Source organism: Vespa crabro, chromosome 20 (genome assembly GCF_910589235.1).
Source record: "Vespa crabro chromosome 20, iyVesCrab1.2, whole genome shotgun sequence".
In the NCBI taxonomy this organism is placed as follows: Eukaryota; Metazoa; Arthropoda; class Insecta; order Hymenoptera; family Vespidae; genus Vespa; species Vespa crabro.
Genome location: NC_060974.1, coordinates 4,639,692 through 4,656,497, shown reverse-complemented (window position 1 = coordinate 4,656,497; position 16,806 = coordinate 4,639,692). Strand labels below are relative to the sequence as shown.

The 16,806-nt window shown below is 31.2% G+C and overlaps 4 protein-coding genes across 13 annotated transcripts in view; 1 reads left to right on the top strand and 3 right to left on the bottom strand.

Annotated features, from left to right (window-relative positions):
- Window positions 1-41: 41 nt before the first annotated feature.
- Window positions 42-2,473, bottom strand: LOC124431155 (dimethyladenosine transferase 2, mitochondrial). The gene is made up of 3 exons (XM_046978697.1): window positions 1,070-2,473; window positions 688-986; window positions 42-598 (listed from the first exon to the last, which is right to left on the bottom strand). Exons 1-3 carry the CDS (start codon window positions 1,883-1,885, stop codon window positions 361-363), a joined length of 1,353 nt encoding a protein of 450 aa, XP_046834653.1. The 5' UTR covers window positions 1,886-2,473; the 3' UTR covers window positions 42-360.
- Window positions 2,474-2,931: 458 nt separating this feature from the next.
- On the top strand, window positions 2,932-6,962 carry LOC124431152 (set1/Ash2 histone methyltransferase complex subunit ASH2). The gene is made up of 11 exons (XM_046978690.1): window positions 2,932-3,194; window positions 3,410-3,559; window positions 3,634-3,812; window positions 4,027-4,199; window positions 4,593-4,767; window positions 5,263-5,471; window positions 5,568-5,745; window positions 5,918-6,062; window positions 6,206-6,341; window positions 6,423-6,674; window positions 6,778-6,962. The coding sequence occupies exons 1-11, from the start codon at window positions 3,172-3,174 to the stop codon at window positions 6,880-6,882; spliced, it is 1,725 nt and encodes a 574-aa protein (XP_046834646.1). The 5' UTR covers window positions 2,932-3,171; the 3' UTR covers window positions 6,883-6,962.
- On the bottom strand, window positions 6,932-8,436 carry LOC124431161 (bolA-like protein DDB_G0274169). The gene is made up of 4 exons (XM_046978712.1): window positions 7,868-8,436; window positions 7,527-7,744; window positions 7,201-7,266; window positions 6,932-7,090 (listed from the first exon to the last, which is right to left on the bottom strand). The coding sequence occupies exons 1-4, from the start codon at window positions 7,902-7,904 to the stop codon at window positions 7,010-7,012; spliced, it is 402 nt and encodes a 133-aa protein (XP_046834668.1). The 5' UTR covers window positions 7,905-8,436; the 3' UTR covers window positions 6,932-7,009.
- Window positions 8,437-8,580: 144 nt separating this feature from the next.
- Window positions 8,581-16,806, bottom strand: part of LOC124431148 — a 238,284-nt gene continuing 230,058 nt past the window's right edge. For 9 of the 10 annotated variants that reach the window (XM_046978661.1, XM_046978668.1, XM_046978670.1 and 6 more), the window contains 7 exons: window positions 16,450-16,669; window positions 15,586-15,995; window positions 15,255-15,468; window positions 14,745-14,893; window positions 13,146-14,586; window positions 12,747-13,002; window positions 8,581-12,633 (listed from right to left, as the gene is read on the bottom strand). In XM_046978661.1, the coding sequence (XP_046834617.1) occupies window positions 12,318-12,633; window positions 12,747-13,002; window positions 13,146-14,586; window positions 14,745-14,893; window positions 15,255-15,468; window positions 15,586-15,995; window positions 16,450-16,669 (3,006 nt within the window). In that variant the 3' untranslated portion in view covers window positions 8,581-12,317. The remainder of the gene's footprint in view (window positions 12,634-12,746; window positions 13,003-13,145; window positions 14,587-14,744; window positions 14,894-15,254; window positions 15,469-15,585; window positions 15,996-16,449; window positions 16,670-16,806) is intronic. The other variant, XM_046978669.1, reaches the window with a different exon arrangement.

Below are 16,806 nucleotides of genomic sequence, written 5' to 3'. Positions count from 1 at the left end.
TATCTATATATTTTATTACATCCTAAAAGTGCATAAAATAAATTAATGAATACTTGAAAAAAATATATATTTTCAATTTTAATATAAGTAATTATATAACTTTGTATAATTTCTTTGTACCGTAACTTCAAAGATGAAAGGTATTGTAAATTGTACTAATATATACTAGGATTATATATATACTGACATTTATTTACAATTATGTACTATATCACACATATATATATATATATATATACACACGCACACGCACACGCACACGCACACGCACACGCACACGCACGCGCACATTTTTCATGACATATTTAATATTTATTTAAAGTAGTATAAACAATGATGAAAATCCATGAAATATGATAATCATTTGTAAAAAATCTTTTTACCTTTAAAATTTAATGTGTTGGTAAATTCTATGTTTCGATTCACAATGTGTATGTAACTATATGCACTGGATAAAAAGAGAGAGTTTTCATATTCTGGCCATGATACGAACTCTTCATAAAGATCTAAAAATTCAACGGGCGTTAAATCTACAAAACGGGTAAATATATTATAGTTCTTTTGTATTAATCTTATTCCACATCCTGGTATCCATTTTCTAAAATATAACAAAAAGATTATATGGTTAGAAACAATAAAATAATATTTAACTAAAATTTTCTCTTTATTTCTGAATGTTATACTCACTCCAATTCAGGTATTACCCTTTGTTCCTTTGATTTAAGATGGTATTTTACAAAATACCAATAAGATATTATTTGGGTTGGTTTAGTGGTATTTTTAAAAAGATCTGCTTTTGGCTCTATTTTCACAACTTTTAAGATCTTATTATCGTTAACTTGTAATTTGTTTTGTTTTAATGAGTTTTTTGGCCATGGTATATAAAAGTATCTTTCTATATCACCCAAATATTTACAATCAAATAACGTTTGATAGATAATATAAAGAAAATAAAAGACGGCTTTACTTTGAGGATTACTTATTGCCTAAAATATAAAAAGAATATATCAATTATTAGATAATTATTAAATGTTACATATTGAATACTTTAATAATCTGGTATAATTACATTCCATAACGAGGGTGCTATTGCCAGATAAAAGGATGTTCTTCCTTGTAACATAAAGCTAGTACGAAATACCACGGACCATATTAGATGTTTCAAGAACTTATGATCTATTATTGCTCCTATTACTTGCATACATGATTCATTTTCCCAATGTATATATGGGACATCTTTTAATACTTCATTTATTCTTTCGTTATTATCCTGTTGATCCATGAAATATAGTTTGCTCATTTTTAATATATTTGCCTTTCTTATTTCAATTCTGTTAGGATATTTCTTTTGTAATTTACGTAATAGAGGATAAAAAGATTCGTTTGGTTCATATGTCCGTATAATTCTAACACCAGCTTCTAATAATTCTTTTGTTAATATACCTGTTCCAGGATTAGCTTCAGCTACAAAGGTCATATTTTTTGAAAGATCATCGATTATCAAATCGACAAACTTTTTAGCGCCATTCTCTGAGATTAAATAAGATATATCCGATATATTATTAGTATAACCCAAATAACTTTTTGGGCAAACTTTAATATATTGTGGATTTATAAGGTTTACATAATTTTTTATATTCAAATCTTTATATTCACTTTTCATAGTTTTCATCAATTTCATTGATGCTGTTTTCTTATTATCTATTTTTACCTTATTATCATTTGTTTTAAGATCTATTTCTTCGGTCGTTTCTTGACTGATACTTCGTGGATGTAAGAAATTCATGCTTAAGCAAAATTTTCTATGCGTCAAAAACAAGGTAAAATAACGTAATTTATCTTTTTCTATATGCTTAATTAATAAACTCATAAAATTAACATTCATCGTGGTACTTTTTTCTTATTCTACGTTTCAGTACTAGCAAATTTAAGCGAACTTATTGTATTATACACAACTATACGATCTTATGTTTAAAAAAATTATTTGTAAGATTTTCATAAATATCATTTAATATAAATCCTATAAAACCATCATGATCAGTTATATTTAATGAATTGATATAATTATTTAATAGATATAATTTAAATTTCATTATTATGTTTACTTAAATTTTCTAAATATGTATTAATTATGATATATAGATATATACATATATGACAAATACAAATTTTTATTAAATTAAGTTCTTTTTGCTTTTTTTTTCTTTTTTTTTTTTTTCTAAAAAGAACAAAAAGTAATCACATTCAACAAATTGTCCATGTTGTTACATGACGATAGATGTCAACAATATTTTCTTCGACTATGGAAATCATTGATATTCTCTTACTCATAGATAATCATTCGAAAATTAAAAGGTGACAACACCAAACGACAATCATTACAACTTGGTCAAGGATTTCTATTCGTGGAACGAATATTCTTGGTCAAACAGAGTTATGGCTGTTCACTGGCTTTTGTTCAAAGCGTATGTGACTTCAGCGACAGGTATGGACAAAATATGAACTACGAATGCCATGTGTCGGTGTATCGGTGCACAAGCTTGTATTGTAATATTTCCCTTATATGATAATTAGTATATAAATTTGCGAATTTAAAGAAATTATCTTTGAATTTAACTATATCTTATCTATTTGCCTGTTGAAGTATTATTGACAATGTAAAGTCCTAATAACTTTAGTGTTTAATTAGATTGAAAGGATTTTGAAAATACTATAGAAAATACATTCTACTTGCGTTGCGTGATTTACAATTAGATTTCAATATATTGCAAGTACTAAGATTATCCTATAAGTTGAAAAGTTCAGTAAATAAATAATCTATCTATATGATATTGATAAACTTTCAAACATGACAAAATTTTCGAAATATATCGACTAGGTGGCGCGTCGATCAGCGTAGATTTTCGAGCTCTAAAAAATTATTTACTGATCTACGAATGCGCAGTCGCATCGTAAACACATGATAGAAAATCTCTTACAAAATGTCATTTATTGTTGCTCTGAGTTTAATCTCTTTTTGACAATAGATTCTATATAAATTTATATAATAGAGAAAGTACAAGAAAATTGGAGAATAAAAAAGTATCATCCTCAATCTGCGAAAGAATTTTCAATAATTGTTCAAGTTCATTTCTTTACCTATAAAAAAGATAAACTTTAAGTGTAAAAATAATGGCAGAGGAAAAAGTAGAAAGGTAATTTTATTTATAATTGAAAATTATAAATCTATATATCCACGTTAATTATTATAATTGCTAGTTTCGTTGAATTAGTTAAATTTATTATAGCTTTTATTTTCACAGGTTAAGGTATAATATCAACTTTATTTTTCCCGCCAAACGATATTTATTCTATATTTAAAATGCAAATATAAATATTTATTGCTTAATAATCAAATTATATTTTACAGCGATAAGGTAGAAAATGCACAAGCTGTTTCCGTAGAAGAAAAAATGAAAGTAAAACCTGATGACAAGAACAGACAAAAGTCCAAACAAACAGATCAAAATGATAAACTCAACAATCGTAGTAATAATAATGAATCAGGAAATTGTTATTGGTAATCTAGATGCGATACAAGTTAAAGTACAATAAGTATTAGGTATATTAATATTTTCTTTTTTTTCTTTATAGTGGAAAAGAAAGAAATCTGAACATAGCAGAATTGTTATGTGCTAGTTGTTCAAGGTGGTTTCACGAATCTTGTATTGGATATCAGTTGGGCAAGTTAGTGCCTTTCATGATGAACTACATATTTATGTGTAAAAATTGCTCACCGACTGGATTAGAAAGTTTTAAAAAAAATCAAGCTCGTAAGTCTGTATATATATACATATATATATATGTGTATACATATATATACATATATATGTATATATATATATATATATATATATATATATTGATTACAAAATGAATTATTAATAATAATAATGATGAAAAGAAATGATATCTTTTGGAAGAAAGAAAGATTTCTCTTAAGGTAGGCAATAAATTTTGAATTAAATGTCATGTTTTTTCTTAAAGCTTTTCCGCAAATGTGTGTTACTGCAATAGCTAATTTATTACAAATTTGCCAAAAAGAAAGTGAACAAAGAACATTATTTCATAAGGATAAAGATATAATACCTTTTATCGAATGTCATTGGGAAAGCATGACAACAATGCCTCGCAGAGTTACACAGTCTTGGCATGCTACAGTAAGTTAGTTTATCAAATAAAACTTTTTCATTTAATAACTTGTCTTTCTGAGATTTGATTATTATTATTTTATTTCTTCTATCATATTTTCGTACGGTATTACATAAAAGTTCAGTTCCTTTCTTATTGTAATAATAATAAATTGTTTTATTTCTACATAGAACAATAACGAATAAAACATTTTTGATTGTACGTATCATTAAAATTTTTTTTACGTTCTTTCATTTTCAATTTGTAAAATTCTTTATGTATTATTGGAAATAAAACTTACAAATATCCCTATTGTTAGATTTAATTGATAAAAATGAAAAAGAAAAGTTAATTGACACTTTGCAGATTCCATAGATATAAGATCTACTATTTTGATCTGAAGTACTGAATTGTAATTTCAGATACACAGAGCATTATTGAAAGATGTTGGTACATTATTTACTATGGATGAAAATAATGCAGAAGGCCAGTTGTTTGGACTTGCAAGTCCAGATCTTGTATTAATTAAGCCTAATTATGAAGCAATGATCAAGGGAGGCCATTTGAAAGTTACAGAAATGGGTGTGCAACATGTTGGTAAGCAAATTATAATATTATCCACCCTATAATACATTTCTTTAATATTAAAAGTACAAAAGAACTGACTATATTCTTTATTATATAAATAATATAATAATAATCAAACCTTTACTCTGTCTTCATTTTTTAAGTGAGATACATTGCTAAACCTGATTATTAGTATACGTATATACGTATATCTTATCTTATCAAAGAAATCACTACCACAATATCACATAACAAGCTATTAATAAGAGTAATGTGCAGATCAAATAGTCTAATACTCACAATAAATTTATTTAAATTATTTGACTTTTTGAAAAAAAATATCGTTTCTTTTAAAAAAGATTTTAATTATTGCATGTATACTAAAACAAACATATTAAATCAATAATTTAACAGTTTAAGCATAATACCAAACAAATTTTTATTATATGACACAATGATCTAGAATATATTAATACTGTAACACATTCAGCTTAATAATTCTTTCTATTATCATGGAATATCAAGTGCCATTAAGCGGAGGACTTCGTGGTCGTAATGCAAAACGCAAACTTCCTGGAGAAGGGGCAGGCACAGGTCCTGGAAAAAAAGGAAGAAGTTCAGATATGACAGCACCTAAATTGCCTGCACATGGTTATCCTCTTGAGCATCCTTTTAACAAAGATGGATACAGATATATACTTGCAGAACCAGATCCTCATGCACCTTTCAGACAAGTAGATAAAATCTATCTTGTTTAAAAATTCTTGAAGAAGAATGGGTGAGTAAATGCGAATACGTATAATAATCATCACTATCATTCGATGTTATAGGAGTTTGATGAAAGTAGTGATTGGGCAGGAAAACCTATTCCCGGTTGGTTATATAGGCCTCTAAGTCCAAGTGCAGTATTACTTGCTTTACATGATCGTGCCCCACAATTAAGAGTTTCAGAAGACAGATTAGCAGTCACCGGTGAAAAAGGATATTGCATGGTCAGAGCCACACATAGTATGTGTTAAATATTTGTTATAAATCAAAGATTTTCTTCAATGTTTTGTGATTTTACGATAACGACATTAAACGCAGACATTATGAAATTTTAAATAAAGCAATTGAGCAATTTAGTAAAAATGTATAATTATCATAAATACATGATGTTTTTAATGTAAGTCTAATTTAGGTGTAAGTAAAGGGACTTGGTACTGGGAAGCTACTATCGAAGAAATGCCTGAAGGATCTGCTACTAGGCTTGGTTGGGCGCAAGAATATGCGAATCTACAAGCACCATTAGGCTATGACAAATTTGGATATTCTTGGAGGTCTAGGTACGTATAAGAGAGTTTCTTCTTTTAAATAAAATATTCTATAATATATGAAGAAAATGTACATTGGAAAACATGCTTGTACATTTTTATTATTTTCTTCCTTTTTTTCCATAATAAAATTTGTTTTTAATTCTATCTTGCAGGAAAGGTACACGATTTCATGAAAGTAGAGGAAAACATTATAGCAATGGTTATGGGGAAGGAGATACATTAGGATTTCTTATATCTTTACCTGATACATATGATGCGTCACATATTCCAAATACATATAAAGATAGAGTAAATAATAGATTAATTAATTAATTTTAGATTAATACATTTCACGTACGTTTCAAGTAATCACAGATATCTGTAATTTAGCCTTTAGTAAAATTCAAGAGTCACCTTTATTACGAGGAGAAGGATCAAGTACCGGAAGCATTAAAAGCCTTAAAATCTCTACCAGGGAGTAAAATCGTATATTATAGAAATGGTATCAATCAAGGTGAAGCTTTTATAGATATCAATAGAGGAGCATATTTTCCTACTGTCTCAATACATAAAAGTGCAACTGTTTCTGTAAATTTTGGACCCAATTTTAAGTGTCCTCCTACCGATACTGCTTTCCGAGGTGTAAGTATTATTACAATAAATACGTCGATGTTTACAATATTTAAATTATATTACCAATTGTAATAAGCATGTGTGCGTGTGTGCGTGTGTATGCACTTTACAGATGCATGATAAAGCGGAAGAAGCAATTGCAGAACAGTCTATGGCAGATATACTCTACCTAACTGAGAATGAAGGAAGATTAAGATTAGACACGTTTTCCTTGTGACATTAATAAAATATTTTAATTTTTAATTATCTGTTTTTAAACAATTAAATTATTTTATTAAATTTTATTCAGTATATTTCAACGTTCATATCAATATTTATATACAATCTTTATGTACTGATACATATCATTTTCCGAAACCTCCTCTGCATGCAGGGCTGGGCGTAAATGTTTTATTACTTTTTTCCCATTGTTCAGGTGTCTTTGCCTTTTACAAAAATATTTTAATATTATTTACATGAAATCAATAATTGCTCAACATTAAAAAAAAAAAAAAAAAAAAAAATATATATATATATATTAATAATGAAAACTTACTACGATGGAAAGTGCGTGTATGTCATGTAACTCAACTTTTAATAAATCGTGTACCATACGATGACGCTAAATAAGAGGAGAAATTTATTGTAATATTACTATTAATTTATAATAAAGAAGATTGATTGAATGATATAAGAATTACTCTTAACACATTACCATCCAGATTTATATTATTGTCTTTGGCATTTTATAAGCAGTCAACAAAAGAAATCATATTTTTATGCCTTTGAATGGTAATGTGTTAATAAATTTGCTTTAGATCAATACATTTTATCAACATAAGTATATTATTTTTATTGTAATATATAATGTAATATTCTTACCATAATCAGAGGTTTATCATCGAACTGTTCAGAAACAACTACTACTTTAAAATGAGTTTCTGATCCCTTAGGTACATTGTGCATATAAGATTCATTGATAACATCAATGAAATACGGATCGAATGATTCTTTTAGTTTCTTTCTTATCGATGATTCTATAGGTTTCGTTTGTGTCATATTATTCATCTTTTGCAATAATACGTTTTTAAATATATTATCTAGAATCCAAAATATCTAATAAACATATAATATTTTTTTTTCCTTATATAGACGTTTATAATCTACGTAAATTATTTTACTCAGGACTTTTGAAAATGATTATGGTATAATAACCGACTCACTTCGACTAATTGTAAAATTGCAAATTTTTATATTCATTTGTGTAACGTGACGTTGTATCACTACGGATTTAAATAATTACAGAATGTAGTGTAACAAACGCGAACTTAGGTCGAATTGTAATTTTTTTTCGTAGAATTGTGACATATAAAATTCGATATAAAACACATACACATCAGTGGTGCCCTCTGAAAAGTCACTATTGAGAAACGCATACCGACGAATTAATCTAAAAAAAAAAAAAAAGATCAGCGACCATTTTGAGATTTGAAATTTTAAACATTTCAAGTTTCAAATACTTGATCTACTTCTTCATCGTCATATTTGCTAACTTGATCAACTGAAACAGCAAAATATCATATTAAACTGTTAATTCAACTTTCAACTAATAGGTTTTATAAACTAAATATAGCTTTTAGAAAGTAATCAGAAAAATGTTGCTGAATGAAAGAGGAGCCATTTAAAACAATTCAAAAATCGTCAATTGATCCAATATTATTAATTCGTTATTATAATTTGAAAGATCTAACTAAACCACATCGATAAAAGAAAATATATATTTATATTATATCGTTTCATTTAAAATCGATTTAAAAACAAATGGACATAATTTTCTTTTATACCATCCTGACATATAACCGATGTGCATATGAGAATGCGCTCGTACATAGAAAAGAAATAGTAGAAATGTTTATAAACAATAAAAGACAAGATCTTTCATAATATAAACATTTTTCTTATTCAAACGTATGTTCTTACATTTACACAGTACAAAAAATTATACTCAGACCTGCCGGCCCGCGGTTCATAACTTGCTATGACTGAGGGGCGGCCGGTGGTGGGGTGGTACGGGACTCTGGGGGTGGATTACTTTTAGGATATTTTTTCTTCTTCTTTTTTCCTTTTTTTTCTTTTTTTTTTTTTTCTTCTTTTTTTAGAGCTGTACATGTAAATTCATCCATTCCATTCCGCCCCCAAACACGGCCCCTTGTGTTTTACTCTCGTGCTTTTTCTGGCTTAAATTTTCGCTCATGATCATACACACACATACATGGGAAACACACGCGCACATACGTATCCCCTAAGGTTCGCGCACTCGCGACACATACAAGTTTTCGACTTTTATTTTTTTATCTTAATGTATATTCTACTCTCTCTCTCTCTCTCTCTCTCTCTCTCTCTCTCTCTCTCTCGCTCTCTCTTTCTCTCTCTCTCGGTCGCTCTTTTTCTCTCATAACCGTGCTCCGCCGCGATATATTTAGCAACATTTAGATATCGTATTCTTCGTTAATAATATTTAATCGTAGTAATGGTAATAATTATAATAATAAATGGTATAATGGACTATCTACCTATACGCACGTAGTGTAATTTTTTCGTGTTTCGTGGAGTGTGTATCCTCTTAATTCTAAAATTTTCATTCGTATTTATATATGTATATGTATACATATATGCATGTATAAATGTATATTTACACGTAGCAAGAGAACAAATAATAATATTAATAATAATAATAATAATAATAATAATAATAATAATAATAATAATATAATAATAATAATAATAATAATATTAATAGTAATCATAATAGTAATAATAATTAATAATAATAATAAAAATAATAGCTTTGCCTGCAGCAATAATACACAGAGTACGTCTTTTGTTACTTTATACAATGTTCCTTCGAAGGGTCAATAAAAGGGTAATTTGTTGTTGTTGTTTGATACTTATCATCTCCATAAGATTAACGCACTTAGTAATACTACGATATTTAAGATTTATTCATTAAATATTATTTTATCGAGTCGTTGTATGCTAGACAAATGTTGAGATCAAAGAAATTGCGGATTTCAGGATTTCACTGGTTATCTTTCTCTTTCTCTCTCTCTCTCTCTCCGTTTTTTTCTTTTTTTTAACCTTTCTTCATTATTTTTATTCACTTTTACTTATTCCAACGTACCGTCCTTGACATTTTTCGATCGATAAAAGCGCAAGTTAGCGGAGTACACGATCTAAAAAAAAAAAGAGAAAAAAAAAACAAGAAATTGTCTCTTTTGCCAGAAATACGTAATGTTTTCTCTTTCTTCTTATATCTTCTTCTTCTTTTTTTTTACTTTTTTTATTACTTTTTTTTATTACTTTTTTTATTACTTTTTTTTTATTACTTTTTTTTTTTTTTTTTTTTTTTTTTTTTTTTTTTTTTTTTAATAAATCGCGACGCGGAAAAATTTTTTGTTTGTCTGTCGCACGTTTCAAAAACATCTATAAATATACAATAGCGCCTTCTTTTTTTCGAGAAATTCAAGATGGAGTCGGTTATTATACGCTCGCATTACGATTAGACGGAAAGAATTGTTCAAGTACGTAACACTGTAAATAGCGCGATGTGTGATTTGTTTGACGCAAATTGTTTCAGTGATAGGAACTCAGCCCTGTCATCTGGTGCGCGCGATTCTTTTTGCTTAACTAACCATTTGTTATCTTTTACTTTTGTTTTCTTTCTTTGTTTCTTCTTTTTCTATCCTCCTCCTCCTCCTCCTCCTCCTCCTCTTCCTACTCCTCTTGTTTGCTACCTACGCTTACGAGATATACAACGCGTACACATTTATTATTTGATGTCTCCACATCATCGTTCACATTGGCACTTTGAAACTTATTACATTGTTTTTCTCTCTTTCATTCTTTTCTTGTATATTATTCCTTTTTTTCTTTCACTTTAAATAATGTTATCGTAGTTCATTTTTTTTATCGTTAGCATTATTACGATATCAATTTACATTATCCTTTGTTTGTTTTTGTTTTCCATTCATCGGATAAAAGACGGCTCGAGTACTTTGATAAAAATAACAGTTTCGATTCATTTCTTCTTTGTATTTTTTCTTTTTCTTCTTCATTTTGTTTTATCTTTCCCGTTGTTGACTATAGGAGATCACAAGTCAAAAACATGACTTAATGAAATTGCAAAAACTGCATGTGTGTTGTTACATACATGTGTAATTGTTCCAATCCAATAGAGATTATCATTCCTACATATTTCTATCGTTTTTTTTTACTCTCGTCCGTCGTTTATTATTACCTTTTTCTTTTCTGATATTCGAATAAGCGAATAATAATTGTCAAAAGTTTGTATTTTCCTCGAATCGGCATACTTTCACGTTAAAGTAAGGTATATATTAGTCGACACAAGTTGTGAAAACAGGTACAAACAACGATGTAACGTCGGCCGCACAATAAACACACAGATGTACGCAATCTGTTGATCGATAGTACACATGCATTAAAGTGAATCAATTAGGCAGTATTTTATTATCATGTTCCCGTCATATATATATATATATACACATAATATGTGTATATATATATATATATATATACTTTTTTTCTATATATATGGAGCACAATATAAAGAAGCGAGAAAATATGATCAAATGAACTCGTTGAGCCAAGATCATTATTATTCACTACCGAAAGCACCGAATTATGATGGGAGCACACGATAATGAAACTCAAGAGTAATCTCACCGAGCCAGCTAACAATTTAATCGACAAACTAATTGCACAAAGGTATGTATAATCATCATCATCACCATCATCATCATCATCATCATGAGCAGCAGCAGCAGCAGCAGCATCAGCATCATCATCATCATCAGCAGCAGCAGCAGCATCATCTCTAAAGTCTAGACAAAATCTCTCACAGATTCTAGTTAGGATCTTATTATACGATAACCGATTATCTACATTTATATATGACATAGACAGTGTGTATTGAATACAGGCACGATATAATTAATTACAAATAATGTATGATCCAAAGTCCTGTTGGTATCACAATCGTAAAGTGGACACGGGCATTAGTCTTGACCGATCCATATAAAATTCAATGAAAAACTCCACGGACTTCATGTCCATCGATAGCGTTTTTCGGGTAGGAGAAAAGGAAACGGGTAATAGGGATTAAAAAAAAAAAAAAAAAAAAAAAAAAAAAAAAAGAAAGAAAGAAAAAAGAAAAGAAAAAAAGAATAATAATAAAAAATAAGGAAAAAATAAGAAAGATAAACAAGAAAAAGGAAACGGAAGTCAAACGAAATAACGAATAACCTCGATTGGCTCAGCCAATGTTATGTAGAAAATTAAACGCGAGTTTACTCGTCAAATATCACAACAAATTCTTACACCACCACGCGATGTCTGTCTCTCTTCGGAGTGCATTATTCTCGACAATCTTCTCTCTCTCTCTCTCTCTCTCTCTCTCTCTCTCTCTCTCTCTCTCACTCTTTTTAAAATGTGCCTCGCACTTTTAAAAACTTTCTCTCTCTCTCTCTCTCTCTCACTCTCCATGAATAGCTTCTAGAACTCGAAGCAAATAGAACTTTCTCGCGACAAGACGCGAAGGACTTATATTCAAGACAATGATTCTTGGATCTTACGATCACGGTGAGGGGCCTATGGCTACGTTTCTTCTTTAATCTTCGTCTCGTTACCAGTTTTCAATTTGGCAAGGGCCTCTTCCTTGGCATTCGCTAATACAGTCAAAGAATCTTTAACGGCATGATAGATAATGTTCTTAATTTGCAGTTTATCCTCGTGATTTGTATGGGAATCCGATAATTCACGGAATTCTTGCGTTAGATGGAAACAATGGGAAACATTTTCCGGAGATACAAAGTCCTCGGCGACTTTGATACAGTTGTGAAGATTACGGACCTGATGCGGTGCACCTGCTGGCACGAAAACGGCATCCCCAAGACATTGCACAATAGAGTATCTATAAGGAAATAAAAACAAAGGAACAAACAAAAGCGATTCATTAGAACTTTTATGTTGGAATATTTAATGGGAACAACGTGAATGAATAAAAAAAAAAAGCTAGCAGCTTACCCTTCGACACCATATTCGCGATATAATCGTTCACGCAGAGGCCCATCTAGATAATAGCTCTGATCATGTATCGGATCGTGATGAGGCTCTAAACGCGCACCACGTTCTAATGCAACGGCATTTAATAAGTCACGAATTTTATCTGCATCGCGAGCCGCATAAATGTGCCACAATGCTCCTGGTGCCTCGCCGCGTTCGCGAACACGACGACGCGTCAGAATATCACAGCCTGCTTCGTCTATAGCTCTTAATGCCTCTGTAATCAATGATGTAATTGATGATTTTACACGATAATTAAGACTTTGGTCTTATTCTTTGATTAAAACTTTCAAATTGGATATTTCAACATTATTGAAACCATTAAATTATTTGATTAGAAGACGTTGCTGCGCGACTTACCTTTGACATACTCATCGTTATCGGTATCTTTAGGTATGCCGACGTATACCATGACATTAACCGCATCAGAAATGTCCAAGTGAAGATTTGTGGTACCTTTGTTCGGATGAAGTGCCGAACCATATGCGTTATACATTTTAGGACCTAAATCTGGTCTTACAAAACAATCGGGCAAATGGCTCGCTAAATTCAATCTACCATGTCGATGCGTATACTCCGACAATGGGAGAGCTTTCATTAAATCAACAAAACGTGTTGACAACAATTCGGCAAAATCATCGCCGGGCGGCCAGTCTTTCAACTTCAATAGCATAGGATTTCCCCTCTCGTCTTTCAGTCGTTTCGAAAAGTGTTCGAATCCTTCCCAGAATTTACGCATCGGTTGATTCGGTACCAAATTTCCAGTCATGCAATTTATAAGATCATTTTTTTTGTCTCCGAAATCTTTCGCAAAGGAGTCCGGATGCCAAAGGTCCATGTCCAGGGATTTAGCTACATCCGAGACGATCACTGGCTGTCCACGTTTCCATTGATCTTGGAAAATTCTATAATTGTTTGGATTATTTGGATCGTTTAACCTGAGCAATTTGCCATCGCACAGCCATGAATGTGGTACGTCTGGATAAATACTTTTGCTCTCCGTTAACGTCATGATTCTTATGGGTAATGGTTCTCGGCCTCTCTGAGTCCATTTGTATCTTCGTACAAAATGTTTCAATTCTCTTGGTTTCTCATCGTCGTCCAGTCCACCACTCTCCCTTTCTTTCGTTACGGTGTGCTCTATCACGCTAGTTATTACTTCATCAAGCGTATCCATTTTCGATTTCTTCCCAGATTTGGTGATATTGTTTTGAGTGTTAGTTCCAGAAGGAGGATTGGTATTACCAGGATTATTTGTTGGTGAATTTGATCTCGACCCATTACCATTAGATTTGTGGGATGGCCTAATTAATAACTCTCTCAAGGTTGAATAATTGCCCTCACGATCCTCGTCGGAATCCGAACTCGATCCACTTTCGTTCTTATCTTGATTTTGCAACGCCACATCTGCCAACCAATTCAATGGAGAATTCTTATCCTCGCCATTCACTTTGTTCTCCGATGCTCCGTTAGATTCATTTATTTTTTTCTCCTCTTTGGGTTCTTGCTTAATGTTTCCATTAAGAACAGAAACTGTCTCGCCCTTTATTAAATTTCTCAAACTCTCGTTTGGCTGACCGGGTGAAACGAACGAACAACCACAATGCTGAGGAATTCCCCATTCCGATCGACAGTCATGAAGACGTTGCCCAAGTCGCAAGAGACTATCACCGGCTATAATTTGTGTGAGCATGAGTCGTTCCGGTTCGTGAGCTTGTCTATTTGTACATAATAACCATGAAAAGTCATCTCTGTCTTTGCCACTTTCACCCCAGATCTTAATCGTTCCATTTTTACGTCCCTAAAAGAGAAAATATTTTTATTTTAATTTTATGATCCTACAAGAAATTTTATTCTAATATCACTTATTTACTTGTAGCATTAAATTTTTCTGAAATGCAATCTTATTGGAGAGAAAAAAAAAATATATATATATATATATATATATATATATTTTACCTTATAACAATCGATGCATACGACAAAACCACATTTTCTACAAGCCCAATGGTAATTGAAAAGTGTCGTTTCGCATACATCACACAATTCTCGTACGCCTGGCAGTACTCGTTTCCATGCTACTATTCCGTCTGTAATTCCCGAACTCACTATGAAGAGTAAAATAAACAACGAATACATAAAGCGTGTAAACATGCGAACAAATTAAAATTAATAATTCTTTGTAATGCTTTGTCATATATATGATTGCTAAATAAAAAAATATACGCAAGTATATAAAAAAGAATATTCGGGGGGAAAAAAAGAAAAAAAGAAAAAAAAAAAAAGTTTTTAATAAGATCTAACATAATATACGTAAAACACAACAATATCATGCAAATGTGTTGTTTGCTGCGTGAAACTTTTCTTTTATATATAAATTAATTTATCTTGTTATATAAATATATTTGTATTATTATATCTTGTCATATAATATATTTTCACATAACGTATTTGTACAATAATATTAACCTTCTGCCATGTGTTCCTGAAGCGCATCCTTCTCTTGATGTAAAAGATCACAAAATTGATCTCCAACTTGTCGAAGAAGTCTATGTGCTGTCTCTAAATCTAAATCTCCCTTGATCACTTTCTCTACTTTATCTTTTTCATCCTTTTCAAATTTTTCTTCTTTATCGTCCGAGTCCTGAATATTTTTTCCCGGCAACCATAGGCGTAGATCTTCCTGCAACAGCACAGTGGTATCCGTTATCAATCACACTCCTGCAGAAGGATGATGAATAAAAATTTTCAGAAAGTCCACTTAAATGTAAAAGTAAAATTAATGATATAAAAAATTTACCTCAGAAGTATCTTTATGCGGATCACTAAATCCTGCTATAGCCAATTGTCCATTTTTTGTGTATCGTAATCTGCGAAATGCGTAAAATCTACAGAAGACATTTTGAGGAAGATTTTTAAGGCCGTTAGTTAGAGCATGCCGGCATTCACGACACTTCGCTAATTTTGGAGCAGCGTAGAAACAAACGTCATCTTGTAACCAGCTTTCACCTGTCTTCTTTAACTGTGACACAGCTGGTCTTCGAAAGGGATCTCCCCTTCCACCACTTCCTCCAGGTCCACTGTTACCACCACTTGTGCTCTCATCTCTACGTTCTTTTTTTTGACGAGGTTGTTGATCTTCTCCTCCAGCATCGTTACCTTTAGTAGTCTTTGGTTTTCTGCCTCTTTTTCTGAGGTCTTTATTATTTCCTATGCAGAAAACAATGACGGTAATGATTTATTAATACGTATATCAGAAGAAAAATAAATCATATTAAATAATATTGTACAATATCAGTGTTAAAAAGCTCTCTTTGTAATATATATTTGTATATCACGGTTATCAACTTTTAATTTTCATCATGTGTGTACGTAGAGAGAGAGAGAGAGAGGGAGGGAGGGAGGGAGGGAGAGAGAGTGAGAAAGACACATCGGACTGATGTCAGGAAAAACATATTAGCAAACTACTGGTAGAGCGTATAAATATGCGATTGAATTACCAAAATTGAAAACGTAAATATTTTGCTTCTTATTTTTGACTTCCCATACAGCTTTAAAGAAAGGAATAAATTGTATGATCATGAAACGCGTATCACTTACCCTGCAAGTGAATAGTTAGTTCACCTGATGGGAAGTCCATTTACAACAAGCTACGTCAACTAACCGTTTCCCGAGGAATTGTTGGAATTGGCCGTGGTATGTCGTGCTCTCGGAGGAGGATGAACTCCCAATTGTTCACTGGTGTCACTAGCAGATCCAGCTTCGCTTTCGTTGCTAGACTCACTTCCTGCTCCAGCCCCTACGCTTTGTTTTTCTTCTTTGTGTCTCCGCTGATCTTCTGCGGCAGTTTGTTGCCTCCGTGCAGCTCCCTTCTTTCGTTTTACCTACCACAGGGCACAGATTATTAAGTAGTCAGGAAGTTCATGCTTTCGTAGCTGCAATTATGTGAAGCCACTAAATACAATCAATATTTTATAGAAAATCATTCAAATGGCTAATAAATGATCTAATAAAAACATAC

Coding starts and splice junctions, on each gene's coding strand:
- LOC124431161 (XM_046978712.1), bottom strand. CDS start 7,904: ATGAATATAAAAATTTGCAATTTTACAATTAGTCGAA. Junction 7,745..7,867: donor CAATTTTACAATTAGTCGAA/GTGAGTCGGTTA, acceptor TTTGGATTCTAG/ATAATATATTTAAAAACGTA. Junction 7,091..7,200: donor TACACGCACTTTCCATCGTA/GTAAGTTTTCAT, acceptor TTTTTGTAAAAG/GCAAAGACACCTGAACAATG.
- LOC124431152 (XM_046978690.1), top strand. CDS start 3,172: ATGGCAGAGGAAAAAGTAGAAAG. Junction 3,195..3,409: donor GCAGAGGAAAAAGTAGAAAG/GTAATTTTATTT, acceptor TATATTTTACAG/CGATAAGGTAGAAAATGCAC. Junction 6,063..6,205: donor GGATATTCTTGGAGGTCTAG/GTACGTATAAGA, acceptor TCTATCTTGCAG/GAAAGGTACACGATTTCATG.
- LOC124431155 (XM_046978697.1), bottom strand. CDS start 1,885: ATGAATGTTAATTTTATGAGTTTATTAATTAAGCATATAGAAAAAGAT. Junction 987..1,069: donor TAGCACCCTCGTTATGGAAT/GTAATTATACCA, acceptor TTTATATTTTAG/GCAATAAGTAATCCTCAAAG. Junction 599..687: donor AGGGTAATACCTGAATTGGA/GTGAGTATAACA, acceptor GTTATATTTTAG/AAAATGGATACCAGGATGTG.